Here is a 17543-nt window from a genome sequence, read left to right as displayed (position 1 = left end):
AACAGTGCCACCTGTCAGCAGCCGCACAAACTGCAGCGTGATGTCCCGCCTCAGCGGTACCTATTTATCTGCTTGCACTGGTGTGCTTTCGAACTTCTAGCTTGGGGATGCGGGTGGTGCTGTTGGGACGTGTCCAAGGAAAGGGGGGCAATTGACAGGCCCCCAGCTGGCTCCAGCCCACCGGCTGGCAGCCGGGTGAATGGAAGGGCAGAGAGAGGCTGTGTAAAGCGTATTTACAGGGATTTTATTCAGCATCAGGACAAACATGTCTGCTCCCCTTCGTGTCCAAGCAGCAGGAGGCATAAGCAAAGGCTGTACACAAACGGAGGTTCAAATTCTTGTTATTAAAAAAGCGCACCTTGAGGCGCCCACAACCTGGGTTTAAGGTGCCATTTTCATATCTCGGTTTCTGTCGCTGTGCTTCTCCCCTTAAAGGTGACCCCCATGAGGACTGGAAGCAGGGAAAGGCGTATATGCTACAACAGCAGCAAGAATACTTATTGCAAAGTATTGGAAGACACAAGATTTACCCACTCTGGAAGAATGGCAAATGAAGGTGATGGACTATATGGAACTGGCGGAAATGACTGGCAGAATCCGAGACCAGGGAGAAGAGTCGGTGGAAGAAGATTGGAAGAAATTTAAAGATTATTTACAGAAATACTACAAAATTAATGAATGTTAGAATGATGTCAGAATGAAATTAAGTGGTCTTAGCAGCAATGTTATAAAGGTGTATGTAAAAATGGATTGTTAACAGATGAGAATTCATAGTTATAATATATTAAGTTAAAGGATTAAGACAAAAACAAAGAGGGAAAGGAATTGCTGAATTAACTAATAGAACGGGAATACAAAAAAGGGAGGTGTGAGGAAGTCAGGGAAGTAAGGTAATGAAATGTAAGTTATGGAAAGATCGATGTGTTTGTTTTTTAAGTGTTTTTTTAATCTTTTTTCTGTATTGTGTATTTTTTCTTTTTGATTTCTTTTTCTTTTCTTTTTATCTATGTAATCTTTTCTTTGAAACTTTAATAAATATCTTTTTTTTTAAAAAAAAGGAAGCAGGGAAAGGCGGCTGGCAGGGGAAACGGGACTTACCTTATCTAGGGTCATGTCTGGAAGGTTGGGGGAGGCATCGTTGCTCTCGCTGTCCTGCTCAGAGATGGGGTCAGAGGCCTCGTAGCCGTAGAGCGCAAGCAATTCCTCAAACGGCATTTCAGAGTTCTGAACGGCAGGAGAACTTTGTCAGGAAGGGAAGGGGCTCCCTACCCCTGGAGCTACGCCGGCCGGGCAGAGCATCAAGGGGGGCAGATTTGGCAGTTCAACCAGCATGCATGTCATGGGAAACTATAGGGAGATAGGAAGCTGCCTTGACGCAGTGAGGCCGCTGGACCCACCCAGCTGTGTCATATACAGTGGTACCTCGGGTTAAATACTTAATTCGTTCCGGAGGTCTGTTCTTAACCTGAAACTGTTCTTAACCTGAAGCACCACTTTAGCTAACGGGGTCTCCCGCTGCCGCCGGGCCGCCGGAGCCCGATTTCTGTTCTTATCCTGAAGCAAAGTTCTTAACCTGAAGCACTATTTCTGGGTTAGCGGAGTGTGTAACCTGAAGCGTCTGTAACATGAAGCGTATGTAACCCGAGGTACCACTGTAAATTTTTTCTTAAATTTACATCCTTAAGATATTGATGACTTCCCTTCTTCTCTTTCCATGGTTCATTTTACATATCATAAAAGGTAAAGGGGACCCCTGGCCATTAGGTCCAGTCGTGAACGACTCTGGGGGTGAGGCGTTCATCTCGCTTTATCCTGTTCGCAACCAGAGGTACCACTGTATTTCTTTTTCCAAACTTTAATAAAATCTATTCAAAAGAGAGAGGAGAAAAAAACCACAAAGTGCCTTACCTGGGAGGCATTGAAGCTCTTCTCTAGCTCCTCCAAAGGCTTCGCTTTCCCCTGTGTGTGTTCCTGCCGCTGATCTTCCTCAGTCTCTTCCCGCACCCCGTAGTTCTGAGAAAGGATCTCAGCCAGGTTGAAGCGGTGGTCACCTGAGCCCATAGACACCACTGCATGGAACGACATTTGGAACAATTAAGCAGGTTCATTTCGAAGAACGCTCCTCACACGAGCAGCGACATAGCACCAGGGCTGGGAGGAAATCTCCTGCCTGGCTGTTTCAGTGATTAAAAAGGGGGGTGTCGCTTTTGCAAAACGGCCCTTCGGGGTATGCCGCCATGGCAAGGGAAATTTGCAGCAAAATACAGTCGTGCCCTGGATCTCAAACGCCTTGGGTCCTGAACAAATCGGCTCCCCAACGAACGAAACCCGGAAGTGAGTGTTCCGGTTTTCAGAAGCCAAATGTTCGGTGCGGCTTCCAATTGGCTGCAGGAGCAGCCAGTCAGAAGCCGCGCTTTGGTTTCCGAGTGTTTTAGAAGTTGGATCGACTTCCGGAATGGATTCCATTCGACTTCCAAGGTGCGACTGTATAGCAATGGTTGAAATATGCAGCAAAATATAGCAAAGGTTGAAAAAAAATCTTAAAAGGAGGGAGTTAGTCGAGTCAATCTAAACATAGATCAAAACAACAGTCTGGTGTTGGGCACCTTTCTTAGGGGAGGTGATTCTGCAAGGCGTGGAGCCACCACAGAAAAGGCTCACCACCGCTAGGGTACCAATCCATCTCTTACCAAAGGGCTGTGTTAGAAACTCAGATAATATAAGCTAATTGTCAAATGCCACCTTGAACTTTTATGTTTGCCACAATGAAATGTCTAGGCGTCTCCCCCCAAAAATGAAATCTATTCTTCTTCATTTCATTTATATGAAATGAAGGCTTTTTATTTAGAGGGGGGGAAATCCTTAAAGCAGCTTGCAACACAACTTTAAATAAAACCCAAAATAAAACAAATTCAATCTTCAAGGAAGATATTTCAGATCCTTCTCTAAGCGACATTTTGCTTTCCTCATACTTGTTCACCTACTTACCGTATTTTTCACTCTATAGGACGCACTTTTCCCCCTCCAAAAATGAAGGGGAAATGTGTGTGCGTCCTACGGAGCGAATGCAGGCTCCTTGGCTTCAGCGATAGCAACGCGAAGCCTCCGAATCGCAGAGGGAGCGCTCCCTCCGCACTCCGGAGGCTTCGCGTTGCTTTCGCTGAAGCCTGGAGAGCGAGAGGGGTCAGTGCGCACCGACCCCTCTCGCTCTCCAGGCTTCAGGAATAGCCGCCACGAGTTCCCGCTGTGCTCCACAGGCTTCAGGTTCTTTCGCTGAAGCCAGGAGAGCAAGACTCTCCCGGCTTCAGCAGAGAGGGAGAGCTGCGCAGTGCCCCTTCAGCCAAGCGGGAGGAGAAATGGAAGGGGCTCCGTTTCTCCTGCTGCTTCGCTGAAGGGGCGCTGAGCAGAGAGGGGGAGAATTTTATTTTTCTTGTTCTCCCCCTCTAAAACAAGGTGCGTCCTATGGTCCGGTGCATCCTATAGAGCGAAAAATACGGTAATTTATAGAACTGCCCCCATAGCAGAAGGAGTCTAGGAAGCCTGTGGGGTATGGTGATTAGTGTGTCAGACTAGGGCCTGGGAGATCTGGGTTCAAATGTGAACTCCATCATGGAGCTCACTGGGTGACCTTGGAGTCAGATCACAGCCTCCTAACCTACTTCACAGGGTTGTTGTAGGGATTAACTGAGGAGGGGGGAGTGAGCCATGTACTCCTTGGAGAAAAGGGAGGGAGATAAATGCAATAAATACATTCTTCTGCTGTTCTGCTTAAGAACACTGGAGGGGCTAAGCCAGACGGAGACATCAGTTGCCAACCCGGCACCCAGACATCTCCACGTGTTTGCAGTTGGACCCGTGTCAGTCGCAGAACGCACCTGGCTAATGTCCCTAATCTGAGAAGAGGAATTCCCCCTGTCTCGGGAGGAATTGTAAACGGGCTACCTTTGAAGGTGACCCGGAAACTACAACTAATCCAGAATGCGGCAGCTAGACTGGTGATTGGGAGCGGCCGCCGAGACCATATAACACTGGTCCTGAGAGATCTGCATTGGCTCCCAGTATGTTTCCGAGCACAATTCAAAGTGTTGGTGCTGACCTTGAAAGCCCTAAATGGCCTCGGTCCAGTATACCTGAAGGAGCGTCTCCACCTCCATCGTTCTGCCCAGACACTGGGGTCCAGCGCCGAGGGCCTTCTGGCGGTTCCCTCGCTGCGAGAAGCCAAGTTACAGGGAACCAGGCAGAGGGCCTTTTTGGTAGTGGCACCCGCCCTGTGGAACGCCCTCCCACCAGATGTCAAAGAGAACAACAACTACCAAACTTTTAGAAGACATCTGAAGGCAGCCCTGTTTAGGGAAGCTTTTAATGTTTAATAGGTTATTGTATTTTAATATTCTGTTGGAAGCTGCCCAGAGTGGCTGGGGAACCCCAGCCAGATGGGCGGGGTATAAATAATAAATTATTATTATTATTATTATTATTATTATTGACATTCTTCCATCTCTTGCATTCCTCCATTTCAGCAAAGGGGAAAGCCTTTTCTGAACAGACAAGAGGTCGGGAGCCTGACAAGGTCCTCACCCTGGTTCAGAGCCAATGGAAACCAGGGACAAGGTGGATGAATACAGGGCGGATGCTCAGCGACCCACCTTCCTGCAGAGGTGAGAGCCAGGTGACGGAAGAGGGGGAAAAGGCAGAAGTCCTGCAGTACCTGGCACTAGGTAGATTCAAGATCTCCGTACCTGCCGTGGTATGAAGGCTGGGTCTCCCAGGACATAAGTTCCGCGCAGGGTAGGACACAACCCTTGGACTCTGCCTCCCAATTGAGGCCTTTAAAAAAGAAAAGCAGGACACATAGTTAGTATTTATCTATGCCTTTCTAGGATTCAAAGGGACGCGGGTGGCGCTGTGGGTTAAACCACAGAGCCTAGGACTTGCCGATCTGACGGCGTTTCCGTGTGCTGCTCTGGTTCGCCAGAAGCGGCTTAGTCATGCTGGCCACATGACCTGGAAGCTGTATGCCGGCTCCCTCGGCCAGTAAAGCGAGATGAGCACCGCAACCCCAGTCGGTAACGACTGGGCCTAATGGTCAGGGGTCCCTTTACCTTTACCTTATAGGATTCAAGACCCTGCTTTTTCTATGAAACCTGGAGTAGGAACTATTCTAAGTTCAAGGACCGCTTTCCCTCCTCGCAAACACTCTCTCTCTCTCTCTCTCTCTCTCTGTGTGTGTGTGTCATGTTCCTATCAACTGCTGTGTTTTCAGCTGTTTCAATTTATGCCATGAGCTGCCCAGGGTCCCGTACTGGGAGAAAAGCTGTATATAAATAAATAAAATTGATGGGATGAAATTAAAGCCACTTTAACACCACACGCCCAAAGAATATCAGCCTTTCGTGGTAAGGAAGGCAACAGGAAAACACACTGGAAAAAGGTGGCACAGCAACTTTCGATTCCCAGTGGCTGACACTGAGAGGCGCTCGCTGCGTCCGGCCGTGCCATAAGAAAACAGCCCATGGGGTTGTGACCCTTCCTCATTTTCTCCTTCCTTTTGCCCCCCTCCCTCCAACCATCCGGTTCTCCGCCACCTTCCCTAGTAAAGGTAAAGGGACCCCTGACCATTAGGTCCAGTCGTGACCAACTCTGGGGTTGCGTGCTCATCTCGCTCTATAGGCCGAGGGAGCCGGCGTCTGTCCGCAGACAGCTTCCGGGTCATGTGGCCAGCATGACTAAGCCGCTTCTGGCGAACCAGAGCAGCACACGGAAACGCCGTTTACCTTCCCGCCGGAGCGGTACCTATTTATCTACTTGCACTTTGATATGCTTTCGAACTGCTAGGTTGGCAGCAGTTGGCAGCCACCTTCCCTGCCCTAGTCTTAATTCTCCACCGTTCCTTCACAATACAGTGGTAGAATCATAGAATCATAGAGTTGGAAGAGACCACAAGGGCCATCGAGTCCAACCCCCTGCCAAACAGGAAACACCATCAGAGCACTCCTGACATATGGTTGTCAAGCCTCTGCTGGTACCTCGGGTTAAGTACTTAATTTGTTCCGGAGGTCCGTTCTTAACCTGAAACTGTTCTTAACCTGAAGCACCACTTTAGCTAATGGGGCCTCCTGCCGCCGCCGCCGCACGATTTCTGTTCTCATCCTGAAGCAAAGTTCTTAACCCGAGGTACTATTTCTGGGTTAGCGGAGTCTGTAACCTGAAGTGTATGTAACCTGAGGTACCACTGTAGTCAATGGGCCCGAGCGGTTTTAAGACGCGCACGAAGGAAACAGTCACCTTGCTGGAGAAGGGGATCGACATTGAAAGCTGCCCAGCCCAGAGTGAGCATGTCGCAGGGCGCACCTTGCCCTCTTAAGAAGAGAGAGCTTCTGCAAAGACGGAGCGCCGGATTTTACAAGGCAACCATGGGAATAAGAGCTCCCTGCCTACCAGGAAAACTTTGCAAAGGAGTCTGCCTCCCAACTTAAAGGCAGGCACTCAATGTGTGCTGCAATGCGCTAGTCCCTGGTGTCTCATTAGTAGCCGGCGGTGTATTCTCACCAGAGACCACCCTGTCTGCTTGCGGAAAGAATCCAATGGATGCCAGGAATGGGAGTTGGAACAAGAGTTTCGACCTGAGAGTTTCCATGAGAGGCTCTCCTCCTCCTCTCAGAGCAGGGGCTTCTTTGCAGCTATTTTATTTATTGACATTATCCCCCCCCCCACTTTTATTTGGAAAGTGCTGGTGGCGGCTCCAAACTAGAACGTGCACCAAATCTGAATACTGGAAATCCTGTAAAAACTCTTCATTGCAGAAGGTTTCCTAAAATGTGCGATATTTTCCTTCCCCCTCCCCATTTTTTTTATTAGTTTTCACAATATTATAAACAAACACACACATAAAACAGACAAACATAAATCATAGCCTTATTGAAAATTACAGTTATTAACTTTGTTAAGTGACTTCCTCGCTTCCCCTTGGTTGAATTTCATTGCATGTCCTTTTAACGGTTTTCCAAATACCAATTTTTATGAAATTTAACTTAAACATTAACATCCTTAGATCTTCACCTTATGGAATTAAACATATTACCGTATTTTTTTGCTCTATAAGACGCACCAGACCACAAGACGCACCTAGTTTTTGGAGGATGAAAACAAGAAAAAAAATATTCTGAATCCCAGAAGCCAGAACAGCAAGAGGGATCGCTGCGCAGTGAAAGCAGCAATCCCTCTTTCTGTTCTGGCTTCTGGGATAGCTGCGCAGCCTGCATTCGCTCCATAAGACGCACACACATTTCCCCTTACTTTTTAGGAGGGAAAAAGTGAGCCTTACAGAGCAAAAAATACGGTAATTCATCACTTAACATAAATAAAATCCTTAGCCCATTTAGTATCTGCAGGCTAACGTGCGATATTTTCCAATGATCCGTTACTAATATATCCCTGCATTCTTTTTTTCAACAGAAGTCGAGATTCCAGGGGTTCCATTGCAGAATCATCACCTAGGGGGAAGATCCTACCAAAATGCGACCAGTTACAGCCCATCTTCCTTTCTTCGTAAATTTATGAGGGAGGGAAAGCGACTAATAATTAATACCCTGGCTTAGGACACAGTGCACGCACATTTTTTTAGGGCACATCTTATTTCTGTAACTTCTGAGTTGCTGGAGCAGTTCTTAATATTGCTCTTTCAATACTAATATTGTGTTTAAATGGCTATAACCCACCCTGGGAACTTAAGATTTTAAATTGTGATTAAAAATAACGAACCATAATTCAGACAACCAAAATGATGAGAAGGTTCTGAGGACAAAGTCTTAACTTTGTGATCATTCTGTGCTCGTCAGCGGTGGTGGCAGATTTCAGAGGAGTCTTGAGTCAAATACGCTGAGCTGAGGCTCCCTTCCCGAGCGAGCCGAACTTTACGGTTAAAAGCAGTGGTAGAAACTCATATATAAGCTAGGCACCAAATGGCTCCCTAAACCAGAGTTAAAGGTAAAGGGACCCCTGACCATTAGGTCCAGTCGTGACCGACTCTGGGGTTGCAGCGCTCATCTCGCTTTACTGGCCGAGGGAGCCGGCGTACAGCTTCTGGGTCCTGTGGCCAGCAGGACTAAGCCGCTTCTGGCGAACCAGAGCAGCGCACGGAAACGCCGTTTACCTTCCCGCCGGAGCGGTACCTATTTATCTACTTGCACTGGCGTGTTTTCGAACTGCTAGGTGGGCAGGAGCAGGGACCGAGCAACGGGAGCTCACCCCGTCGCAGGGATTTGAACTGCCGACCTTCTGATCGGCAAGTCCTAGGGCTCTGTGGTTTAACCCACAGCGCCACCTGCGTCCCTTAAACCAGGGTTACAAAATGGAATGCCTAGTTGCCATTTGTGGGGCTGGGCAAAAGTTGTCTTTTTCCATTTTGCTCCCGAAATTCATTCTGCTGATACGGGTGAAATATAATGGGCAGAAATTCTACAGGGTGGGGTATGATTGTGTGGAAACGGTCCAGATCCAAGGATTCCCCAGGCACGCACCTCCAGGTGGTGGAGATGTCAGGCTGCCAGCCATCTTGGCACCTGGGCATCTTCACCTGGTCGCAAGTGGCCAATAGCCAGGTGCAAAACCACAGAAGGGAGGAGAGTTGTATTTGGGTCCTGTAGACATCTGCTTGGCCCTTGTGAGGAGAAAGGATGCTGGAGCAAATGGACCACTAGCCTGATCCAGTAGGCTCCTCTTATGTTCTTATGAGAGCACAAGACAAGCTCACTCTTGCATTTGCTTGCTTCGATGTTCCAAACCATTGGATCGCCTGAATGCAGCACCTCTGCTTCTGTCTTCATTTGAAAACAACAGAGCGATTTCCGCTACTGTTCTGGTAGGAAACCTCCAGATGCTGTGGGACTCCGATTCCCATCAGCCCCGGTCAGCATGGCTAACGGTCGGGGATGATGGGAGTTGGAGTCCAGCAACAAACCTAGATAGCATCTTAAAAAGTAGAGACATCACCTTGCCAACAATGGTCCGTATAGTTAAAGCTATGGTTTTCCCAGTAGTGATGTATGGAAGTGAGAGCTGGACCATAAAGAAGGCTAATCGCCAAAGAATGGATGCTTTTGAATTCTGGTGCTGGAGGAGACTCTTGAGAGTCCCATGGACTGCGAGAAGATCAAACGTACTGGAAGGACGGATCCTGAAGCTGAGGCTCCAACACTTTGGCCACCTCAGGAGAAGAGAAGACTCCCTGGAAAAGACCCTGATGTTGGGAAAGATGGCGGGCACAAGGAGAAGGGGACCACAGAGGACAAGATGGTGGGACAGTGTTCTTGAAGAGACCAGCATGAGTTTGACCAAACTGTGGGAGGCAGTGGAAGACAGGAGTGCCTGGCGTGCTCTGGTCCAAGGGGTCACGAAGAGTCGGACACGACTAAACAACAACAACATCTGGAGAGAATGAACCCAGTTATATCCCAGCGAAATCCCAGTAAGCCATCGAGCCCTGAGCTTTAAGCGTGATCTTAAGGCTCCAATCTGTTCTTGGGAGGACGAGGAGCAGCTCTCAATTAAAAGAATGTGTTTTACCATTTCCATCATGGTTCAATCCTGATTCCCGAAGGAGTAGGATCCAGAAACGACAACCATTTCACCCCACTCTGTTTCCACGGACCTCTTGAAGCACTTTCACAGCAACAACCAGCACGGGACAAAGAGGATGATGATGGGCCCTTGATACCACACAATGTCAGCATTCTCCTGGACATCAAGGTTCCACCAGAGATGTTCTCCAAAACCTACAAAGTTGGCCCAACCTCAGCCGCAACACCCTCTCACTGGAAATCAGTGTCCCACTTCAGGAGACCTTACAGCAGGGGTGTCAATATGGTGCCTTCCACATTTTTTTTTTGGACTACAACTCCCATCATCCCGGTCCACTGCCGCACTAACAGAGGACGATGAGATCTGTAGTCCCCACAACTTCCGGAAGGTATTGCATTGGCTGCCCCTGCCTTAGAGGACCAAACACGTGTGTGTGTGTGTGTGTGTGTGTGTATTTCCCAGGGGAAGCCCATGGCACCAGTGGTGCAATTCGGCACCCAAATCAGAAGCATGGGCAGAGTCCATTTTCAAGAACCGACACGACCCCTTTGTTTACATCTGCGTTCTGCACCCCCCCCCAAAAAAAAACTTATCAGAGAGAGCAAATGTATAGGGCACGGAAGCCAACAATGGCAACTTTTAAGTGAAACACTCACAATCCAACGTTGTTGTACGACATAATAATAATAATAATAATAATAATAATAATAATAATAATAACAACATGCTATCCATCTGACTTCCTCTATTATCACCTATTTTCTGTTTCTTGTGAGACCCTTAAAAAGGTAAAGGGACCCCTGACCATTAGGTCCAGTCGTGACTGACTCTGGGTTTGGGGCGCTCATCTCGCTTTATTGGCCGAGGGAGCCGGCGTACAGCTTCCGGGTCATGTGGCCAGCAGGACTAAGCCGCTTCCGGCAAACCAGAGCAGCGCACGGAAACACCGTTTAAACGGTGAGACCCTTACCAAACAAAAAAAGGAATTCCTCTACCATTTTCTAATCATCGCTTCTCAGTCATTCCCATACGATCTCGGCCTCCACCTGTACCCCCCCGCAAACCCCTGCAACCCTCAAGGCAGGCCCCCAAAACATGACCCACCAGCAGCAGCCTCCACCAAAGGTCCCAAACAAAGTTGGCTTGACCCTTCGAAAGCACCTGCAATTTAAAACCCCCCTTAATTCTTCACAGACCTAGTTGCATTAGGGTTCAGCCCCCAAGTGTCACCAGCCATCACAACATCTCTTGCACCTTGCTCAATAAGTCACTCTGGGGTGTTTGGGGGGTTTTTTGGGTGGGAAGTGATATAGATGCACATTTAACGGGCCTTAAATCACTCTTGAGGGACGCGGGTAGCGCTGTGGGTTAAACCACAGAGCCTAGGACTTGCTGATCAGAAGGTCAGCGGTTCGAATCCCCACGACGGGGTGAGCTCCCGTTGCTCGGTCCCTGCTCCTGCCAACCTGGCAGTTCGAAAGCACCTCAAAGTGCAAGTAGATAAATAGGTACCGTTCTGGCGGGAAGGCAAACGGCGTTTCCGTGCGCTGCTCTGGTTCGCCAGATGCGGCTTAGTCCTAGTGGCCACATGACCCAGAAGTTGTACGCCGGCTCCCTCGGCCAATAAAGCGAGATGAGCGCCGCAACCCCAGAGTCGGCCACGACTGGACCGAATGGTCAGGGGTCCCTTTATTTTTTAAATCACTCTTGGGATGTTGCCTGTTGCCTCCTTAGCCTCAGGTATGCCTCTACCACTTCCCACACCGATCGTTTTCTGCCCCCCAATTCCAGCCTATGTTGCACCACCCTCCAGCCCCCAAAGCAGCAAAATATTCTCCACCACCGACACTCCCAAATTTGCCCTTTTCTATAAAAAGTCGATCATGCCTCTTCCAGAATCCACTGCCACCTAGACTCTTAATTGCCACTCCCCCATGTATGGCTTTTTACAGGGTCGTTCCCGTAAGTTCCTCACCCCCCCCCCAAAAAAAGCATGGCAATTCGAACTCACAACCTCGGTCCAGCCACACCCCTTGAAACTCCTCTCAAGTCGCAAGAACTTCGCTCCACCAGCTTGAACCCACAAGTGATGCAGTGCGACCCTCGAAGTCTCAGCTGGCCCCCAAACACCCCAAATTTGTTCCCTCCAGAGCTCCAGCTGTTTTCGTTGCTCTCCTGTGCAACCCCAAAAGCTTGCTCTACGCAACCCCCAAAATTGCACCGTCTCCACCAGCAACTTCCCCTGTGGCCTAGCAGACTGCCCCCCCAAAAAACCTCTGCAAAACCAAGTCCTTGCAGGTATAAGCTACATGCACCCCACAAAATTCCAGCTGCTGCTGCACAGCCACTACTTAACCCCCCCCAAAAAAAATCCAATGCAAAGTTCCGCAGGCACCACTCATAAAAACACACTTCTCTGAACCCCTAAATCTTTGCTAGGCTTCTTGAGAGACCCAGAATTGTCTCCATGGCCATCAGCTGCCCCCTAAGCCATCGCTGCCCCCCATAAAATACCCCCGGCCCAACAGCACCCCAAAAACGAACCCCCACAAAAAAGTCCAGCCACTTCACAACTAGCAGAACCCCGAAGTTTTTGTTGCCCCCCAAGAAAAGCCCCCCATTCCTGCACCCCAAAGTTTTTACTGAGACCTCCCCCCAAAAAACACATTCCTGATTCTTCATAGCCGGGGGCTGCACCCCCAAATCGTTGCAGCGCCCCAGAAACCCCCCCCTGGGAGCCCCAAACTTGTCACGTCGACACTCCTGGGCCCCCTAAGTGTGGGTTGGGCGCCCTAAAAGTGTGGGTTGAACCCCCACCCGACCCCCCACCCCCCAAAAAAAACTCCAGCTGCCAAATCCTTGGCCAGCCCCAGAAAAGTCACAACTGCTCCATCCTCGCCCCTGCACCCCATTAAGCCCCCCTCAAAAGTCGACCCCCCCAAAAATAAGAGGCACGTCTTCACCTGCCTACCTGGAAGACCCCCCCCCAAAAAAACCACACACCCCACCACTTCTCCCTCAAGCAGCCCCCCCAAAACAAACGCAAGCCCCACCCCCACCTCGGTGCCCCCCTCTCCCTTTTGGGGGTGGGGAGGGGGATGGAGGAGAGACCCGACTTTTCTCCCCCCCCCCCCGCTCTTGACACTCAAACACACACTCACCTCCGCCATAGCCGAGAGTGCGAACGGCCGGGCGGGGGGGGGGGAGAGCCCCGGATGTGGAGCCGCCCGCTGATTGGCTCCTACGCGCAGGAGATGGAAGGGGGAGGGGGAGGAGGCAAGAGGGAAGGGAGGAGGGGGTAGATTCTGGGGTGGGGGGGAGAGAGGGGGGGCGGGAGGGGAAGGTGCGAGGCAGGTGAGGGAGAAGGCAGGTGAGGGGAAGGGAGGGGGGTGGAAGGGGAGGCGAAGGGGTGGGTGTGGGGGGACTGAGGTAAAATTGGGGGGGGAGTGGGGATGAGAAAAGTGGGGAGGCTGAGGTGAAATGCGAGGTGGGGTGAAAAGGGAAGCGAAGGGGTGGATGGGGGGGGACTGAGGTAAAATGGGAGGGAACGGGGGGGGAATGTGAAGGAAAAGTGGGGAGGCTGAGGTGAAATGCGAGGTGGGGTAAAAGGGGAAGCGAAGGGGTGGATGTGGGGGGGACTGAGGTAAAATTGGGGGGAGCGGGGGGAAAGAGGGAATGTTAGGGAAAAGTGGGAAGGCTGGGGTGAAAGGGGAAGCGAAGGGGTGGATGTGGGGAGAACTGAGGTAAAATGTGGGGAGGGGGCAAAAGTGGGGAGACTGAGGTGAAATGCGAGGGAGGGTGAAAGGGGAAATGAAGGGGTAAATATGGGGAGAACTGAGGTAAAACGTGGGGGGGAGCGGGGGAAAGTGGGGAGGCTGAGGTGAAATGCGAGGTGGGGTGAAAAGGGAAATGAAGGTAAATATGGGGAGAACTGAGGTAAAATGGGAGGGAGGGTGAAAGGGGAAATGAAGGTAAATATGGGGAGAACTGAGGTAAAATGGGAGGGAACGGGGGGAATGAAGGAAAAGTGGGGAGGCTGAAGTGAAATGCGAGGTGGGGTAAAAGGGGAAGCGAAGGGGTAAATATGGGGAGAACTGAGGTAAAATTTGGGGGGAGGGAAGAAAAGTGGGAATGTGAGGGGAAAGTGGGGAGGCTGAGGTAAAATGCGAGGGAGGGTGGAAGGGGTAAATATGGGGGGAAGTGGGGAGACTGAGGGAGAATGCGAGGGAGGGTGAAAGGGGAAATGAAGGGGTAAATATGGGGAGAAAGGGGTAAATATGGGGAGAACTGAGGTAAAATGGGAGGGAACGGGGGGAATGTGAAGGAAAAGTGGGGAGGCTGAAGTGAAATGCGAGGTGGGGTGAAAGGGGAAGCGAAGGGGTGGATGTGGGGAGAACTGGGGTAAAACGTGGGGTGGGAGAGAGGGGGAAAGTGGGGATGAGAGGGGAAAGTGGGGAGACTGAGGTAAAATGGGAGGGAGGGAAGAAAGTGGGGATGTGAAGGAAAAGTGGGGAGGCTGAAGTGAAATGCGAGGTGGGGTGAAAGGGGAAGCGAAGGGGTGGATGTGGGGAGAACTGGGGTAAAACGTGGGGTGGGAGAGAGGGGGGAAAGTGGGGATGAGAGGGAAAAGTGGGGAGGCTGAGGGAAAATGGGGGGAGCGGGGGGAAATGGGAATGTGAGGGGAAAGTGGGGAGGCTGAGGTGAAATGCGAGGTGGGGTAAAAGGGGAAGCGAAGGGGGTGGATGTGAGGAGGACTGAGGTAAAACGGGGGCAGGATAGGGGGGTAAGTGGGGAGGCTGAGGTGAAATGCAAGGGGAGGTGAAAGGGGAAATGAAGGGGTAAATATGGGGAGAACTGAGGTAAAACGTAGGGTGGGAGGGGGAGAGTGAGAATGTGAGAAAAGTGGGGAGGCTGAGGTAAAATGCGAGGTGGGGCGAAAGGGGAAATCTTGCTGCTTTCAATGTCTAGGGCAGAGACAGCCTCTTGCTCACTCCAAAGCAGACTAAAAAATGAACAGACTCGAACCAGGACTAAGCGGTCAGGTGTGGGGGATTCCCTGGTCCTGAATGGGGTCACTGTGCCCCCGAAGGACCAGGTGCGCAGCCTGGGAGTCATTCTGGACTCACAGCTGTCCATGGAGGCACAGGTTAATTCTGTGTCCAGGGCAGCTCCATCTGGTACGCAGGATGAGACCCTATCTGCCCGCGGACTGTCTGGCCAGAGCGGTGCATGCTCTGGTTATCTCCCGCTTGGACTACTGCCATGCGCTCTACGTGGGGCTACCTTTGAAGGTGACCCGGAAACTACAACTAATCCAGAACGCGGCAGCTAGACTGGTGACTGGGAGCGGCCGCCGAGACCACATAACACCGGTCTTGAAAGACCTACATTGGCTCCCAGTACGTTTCCGAGCACAATTCAAAGTGTTGGTGCTGACCTTGAAAGCCCTAAACGGCCTCGGTCCAGGATACCTGAAGGAGCGTCTCCACCCCCATTGTTCTGCCCGGACACTGAGGTCCGGCTCTGAGGGTCTTCTGGTGGTTCCCTCCCTGCGAGAAGTGAGGTTACAGGGAACCAGGCAGAGGGCCTTCTCGGTGGTGGCACCCACCCTATGGAACACCCTCCCTCCAGATGTCAAAGAAAAAAATAACTACCAAACTTTTAGAAGACATCTGAAGGCAGCCCTGTTTAGGGAAGCTTTTAATGTTTAATAGGTTATTGTATTTTAGTGGTTTGTTGGAAGCCGCCCAGAGTGGCTGGGGAAACCCAGCCAGATGGTCAGGGTATAAATAATCTAGTAGTAGTAGTAGTAGTAGTAGTAGCTTTCTGGTTTCAAACTGGCAACTAATCCGTCCAATTTGGACTTGCTGATTAACCCATTAAACTGAGAGAAGCCGACAGGTGCAGCTCTTACTGATACACCTGTGGGACTCTCTGCCACATGATGGCCTTCTAAACACAGCTGGCTCTTTCAATGGCAAAGTTTTTATCAGTGATTGCAAGAACCACTGATCCCTATCCCAAAATGCTTGTTTAACTTGGAGGTAGGCTGTATGAATTGTGCATTGCTTTGTAACAATTTGTTGGGTCTCTGGACCGTAATAAAGACTGATTGATTGATCAATGGATTGGACCACAGGCGTGGCTTTTCGAAGGGGTCGAGAGATAAAAAAATACTTCTTTACATGATGCAGAACTCAGGTGCCGAAATCCCGAGGGAGCAGAAAAGACTATGGATGCGACCATGGCTGCGCGGATGTTACTGGCCCAGAGATGGAAAGACAAAGTTCCTACCAGAGAAGAATGGCAGATTCTTCCATCGTGGAACTGAGGGCAGGTAATCGGTCTCTTGTGTAGACTTGCTAGACTCCAGTCCTGTTTAGCTTCAGCAAAATTTCCCAAGGTGCCTTCAGTCTATGCCCTGAAACATCGGGTTTTATCAAATGCTAGTCCTATGCAGAGCAGACCTTTTGAAATGGATGGATAACCTGGAATAGAACCCATTATGATGAAAAGCTAGAATTCTAAGAGATGAGGGGAAAGTAAAAGGTGAGAGGCGAAGCCAAATAATGTGGAAATAGAAATAAGAGAGGTGTCCGGGGCAGTGATAGGCAGTTCTCATTTCATTAAAACAAAAGACAGGAGTTCAGACCTCTTCTGTCTAATCCAAGTCATTTGGAAACCGATACGGTCGTTTTTGTGAGTGAGAAGATGGTACTTTACACATGCTCAGAAGCACTTCATATCTGTACCTTGTCTGCAAGACACCCTTGCGTTTGGCATTGAGCCGCATCATTCAGGAAGCATATTGACAGCTTGGAAAGAAAAAAAGGTAAATGGACCCCTGACCATTAGGTCCAGTTGTGGCCGACTCTGGGGTTGCGGCGCTCATCTCGCTTTATTGGCTGAGGGAGCCGGCGTACAGCTTCCAGGTCATGTGGCCAGCATGACTAAGCTGCTTCTGGCGAACCAGAGCAGCGCATGGAAATGCCGTTTACCTTCCCGCCAGACCTATTTATCTACTTGCACTTTGACGTGCTTTCAAACTGCTAGGTTGGCAGGAGCAGGGAGCTCACTCCGTCGCAGGGATTCGAACCGCCAACCTTCTGATCGGCAAGTCCTAGACTCTTTGGTTTAACCCACAGCGCCACCCACATCCCCTTAGAAACACGCACGTAAAATCCAGTGACGACTTTTGTACGTCAAATGTGAGCCATCAAAAACCAGATGCTGGAGACACAAGGTTATAGCATGTGTTGGCCCCATTCTGAGTAGACCCATTAGAAATAATAAGCATCACTAACTTAGGTCCGTTAATTTCTTTTTAAAATTAGATCACAACATCTATCAACATCCTACACACATAAAGTATCCCACCCTAACCCAGAAGATGGGAGTTTAGACAACACATCCAGAATAACATCCCCAAACCACAGAAAGTTCCTATCCCAGACAACGAGAAGTTTATGCAGTTTGTATTAACTAAAAAGCTTTATACTGTGTGGGTAGCCCTCTCTTCACTTTTAGCCATGCCCATAACAGAGCTGTACCAGACAGTTGCAAAAGCGTCTTTAAGCTTCAAACTTTTTGCTGATTTTATTTTGTTAATTCAATTTCCCCCCCACAAGTGCTATTTTGTGAACATAATTTTCTCGTACTGGTTTGCCAAAGAAAAACACCTTCCAAATTCACCCACTACCTTTGGTTATTATGAGCCTGGCCACTACTAAAAGAGAAATTGTTAGAGGTTTTGAACTGTAAGTTAGTATTAAGGTAGAGGTAAAGGGACCCCTGACCATTAGGTCCAGTCGTGACCGACTCTGGGGTTGTGGCGCTCATCTCGCTTTACTGGCCGAGAGAGCCGGCATACAGCTTCCGGGTCATGTGGCCAGCATGACTAAGCCGCTTCTGGCGAACCAGAGCAGCGCATGGAAAAGCCGTTTACCTTCCCGCCAGAGCAGTAC

The 17543-nt window shown here is 49.9% G+C and overlaps 1 protein-coding gene across 2 annotated transcripts in view; it reads right to left on the bottom strand.

The window, feature by feature from the left end:
* Positions 1 to 12810, bottom strand: part of MIER2 (MIER family member 2) — a 29565-nt gene extending 16755 nt beyond the window's left edge. The window contains exons 1-4 of one of the 2 annotated variants that reach the window (XM_080988982.1): positions 12741 to 12810; positions 4740 to 4827; positions 1909 to 2069; positions 1099 to 1224 (exon numbers count right to left, since the gene is read on the bottom strand). In XM_080988982.1, coding sequence (XP_080845108.1) covers positions 1099 to 1224; positions 1909 to 2069; positions 4740 to 4827; positions 12741 to 12749 — 384 coding nt within the window. In that variant the 5' untranslated portion in view covers positions 12750 to 12810. Of the gene's footprint in view, positions 1 to 1098; positions 1225 to 1908; positions 2070 to 4739; positions 4828 to 12740 lie in introns of those variants that run through there. The other variant, XM_080988981.1, reaches the window with a different exon arrangement.
* Positions 12811 to 17543: the final 4733 nt, after the last annotated feature.

The sequence above is a fragment of the Podarcis pityusensis genome, assembly GCF_964106645.2.
Source record: "Podarcis pityusensis genome assembly, chromosome: 18".
In the NCBI taxonomy this organism is placed as follows: domain Eukaryota; kingdom Metazoa; phylum Chordata; class Lepidosauria; order Squamata; family Lacertidae; genus Podarcis; species Podarcis pityusensis.
This window is presented reverse-complemented; position numbering and strand designations above follow the sequence as displayed.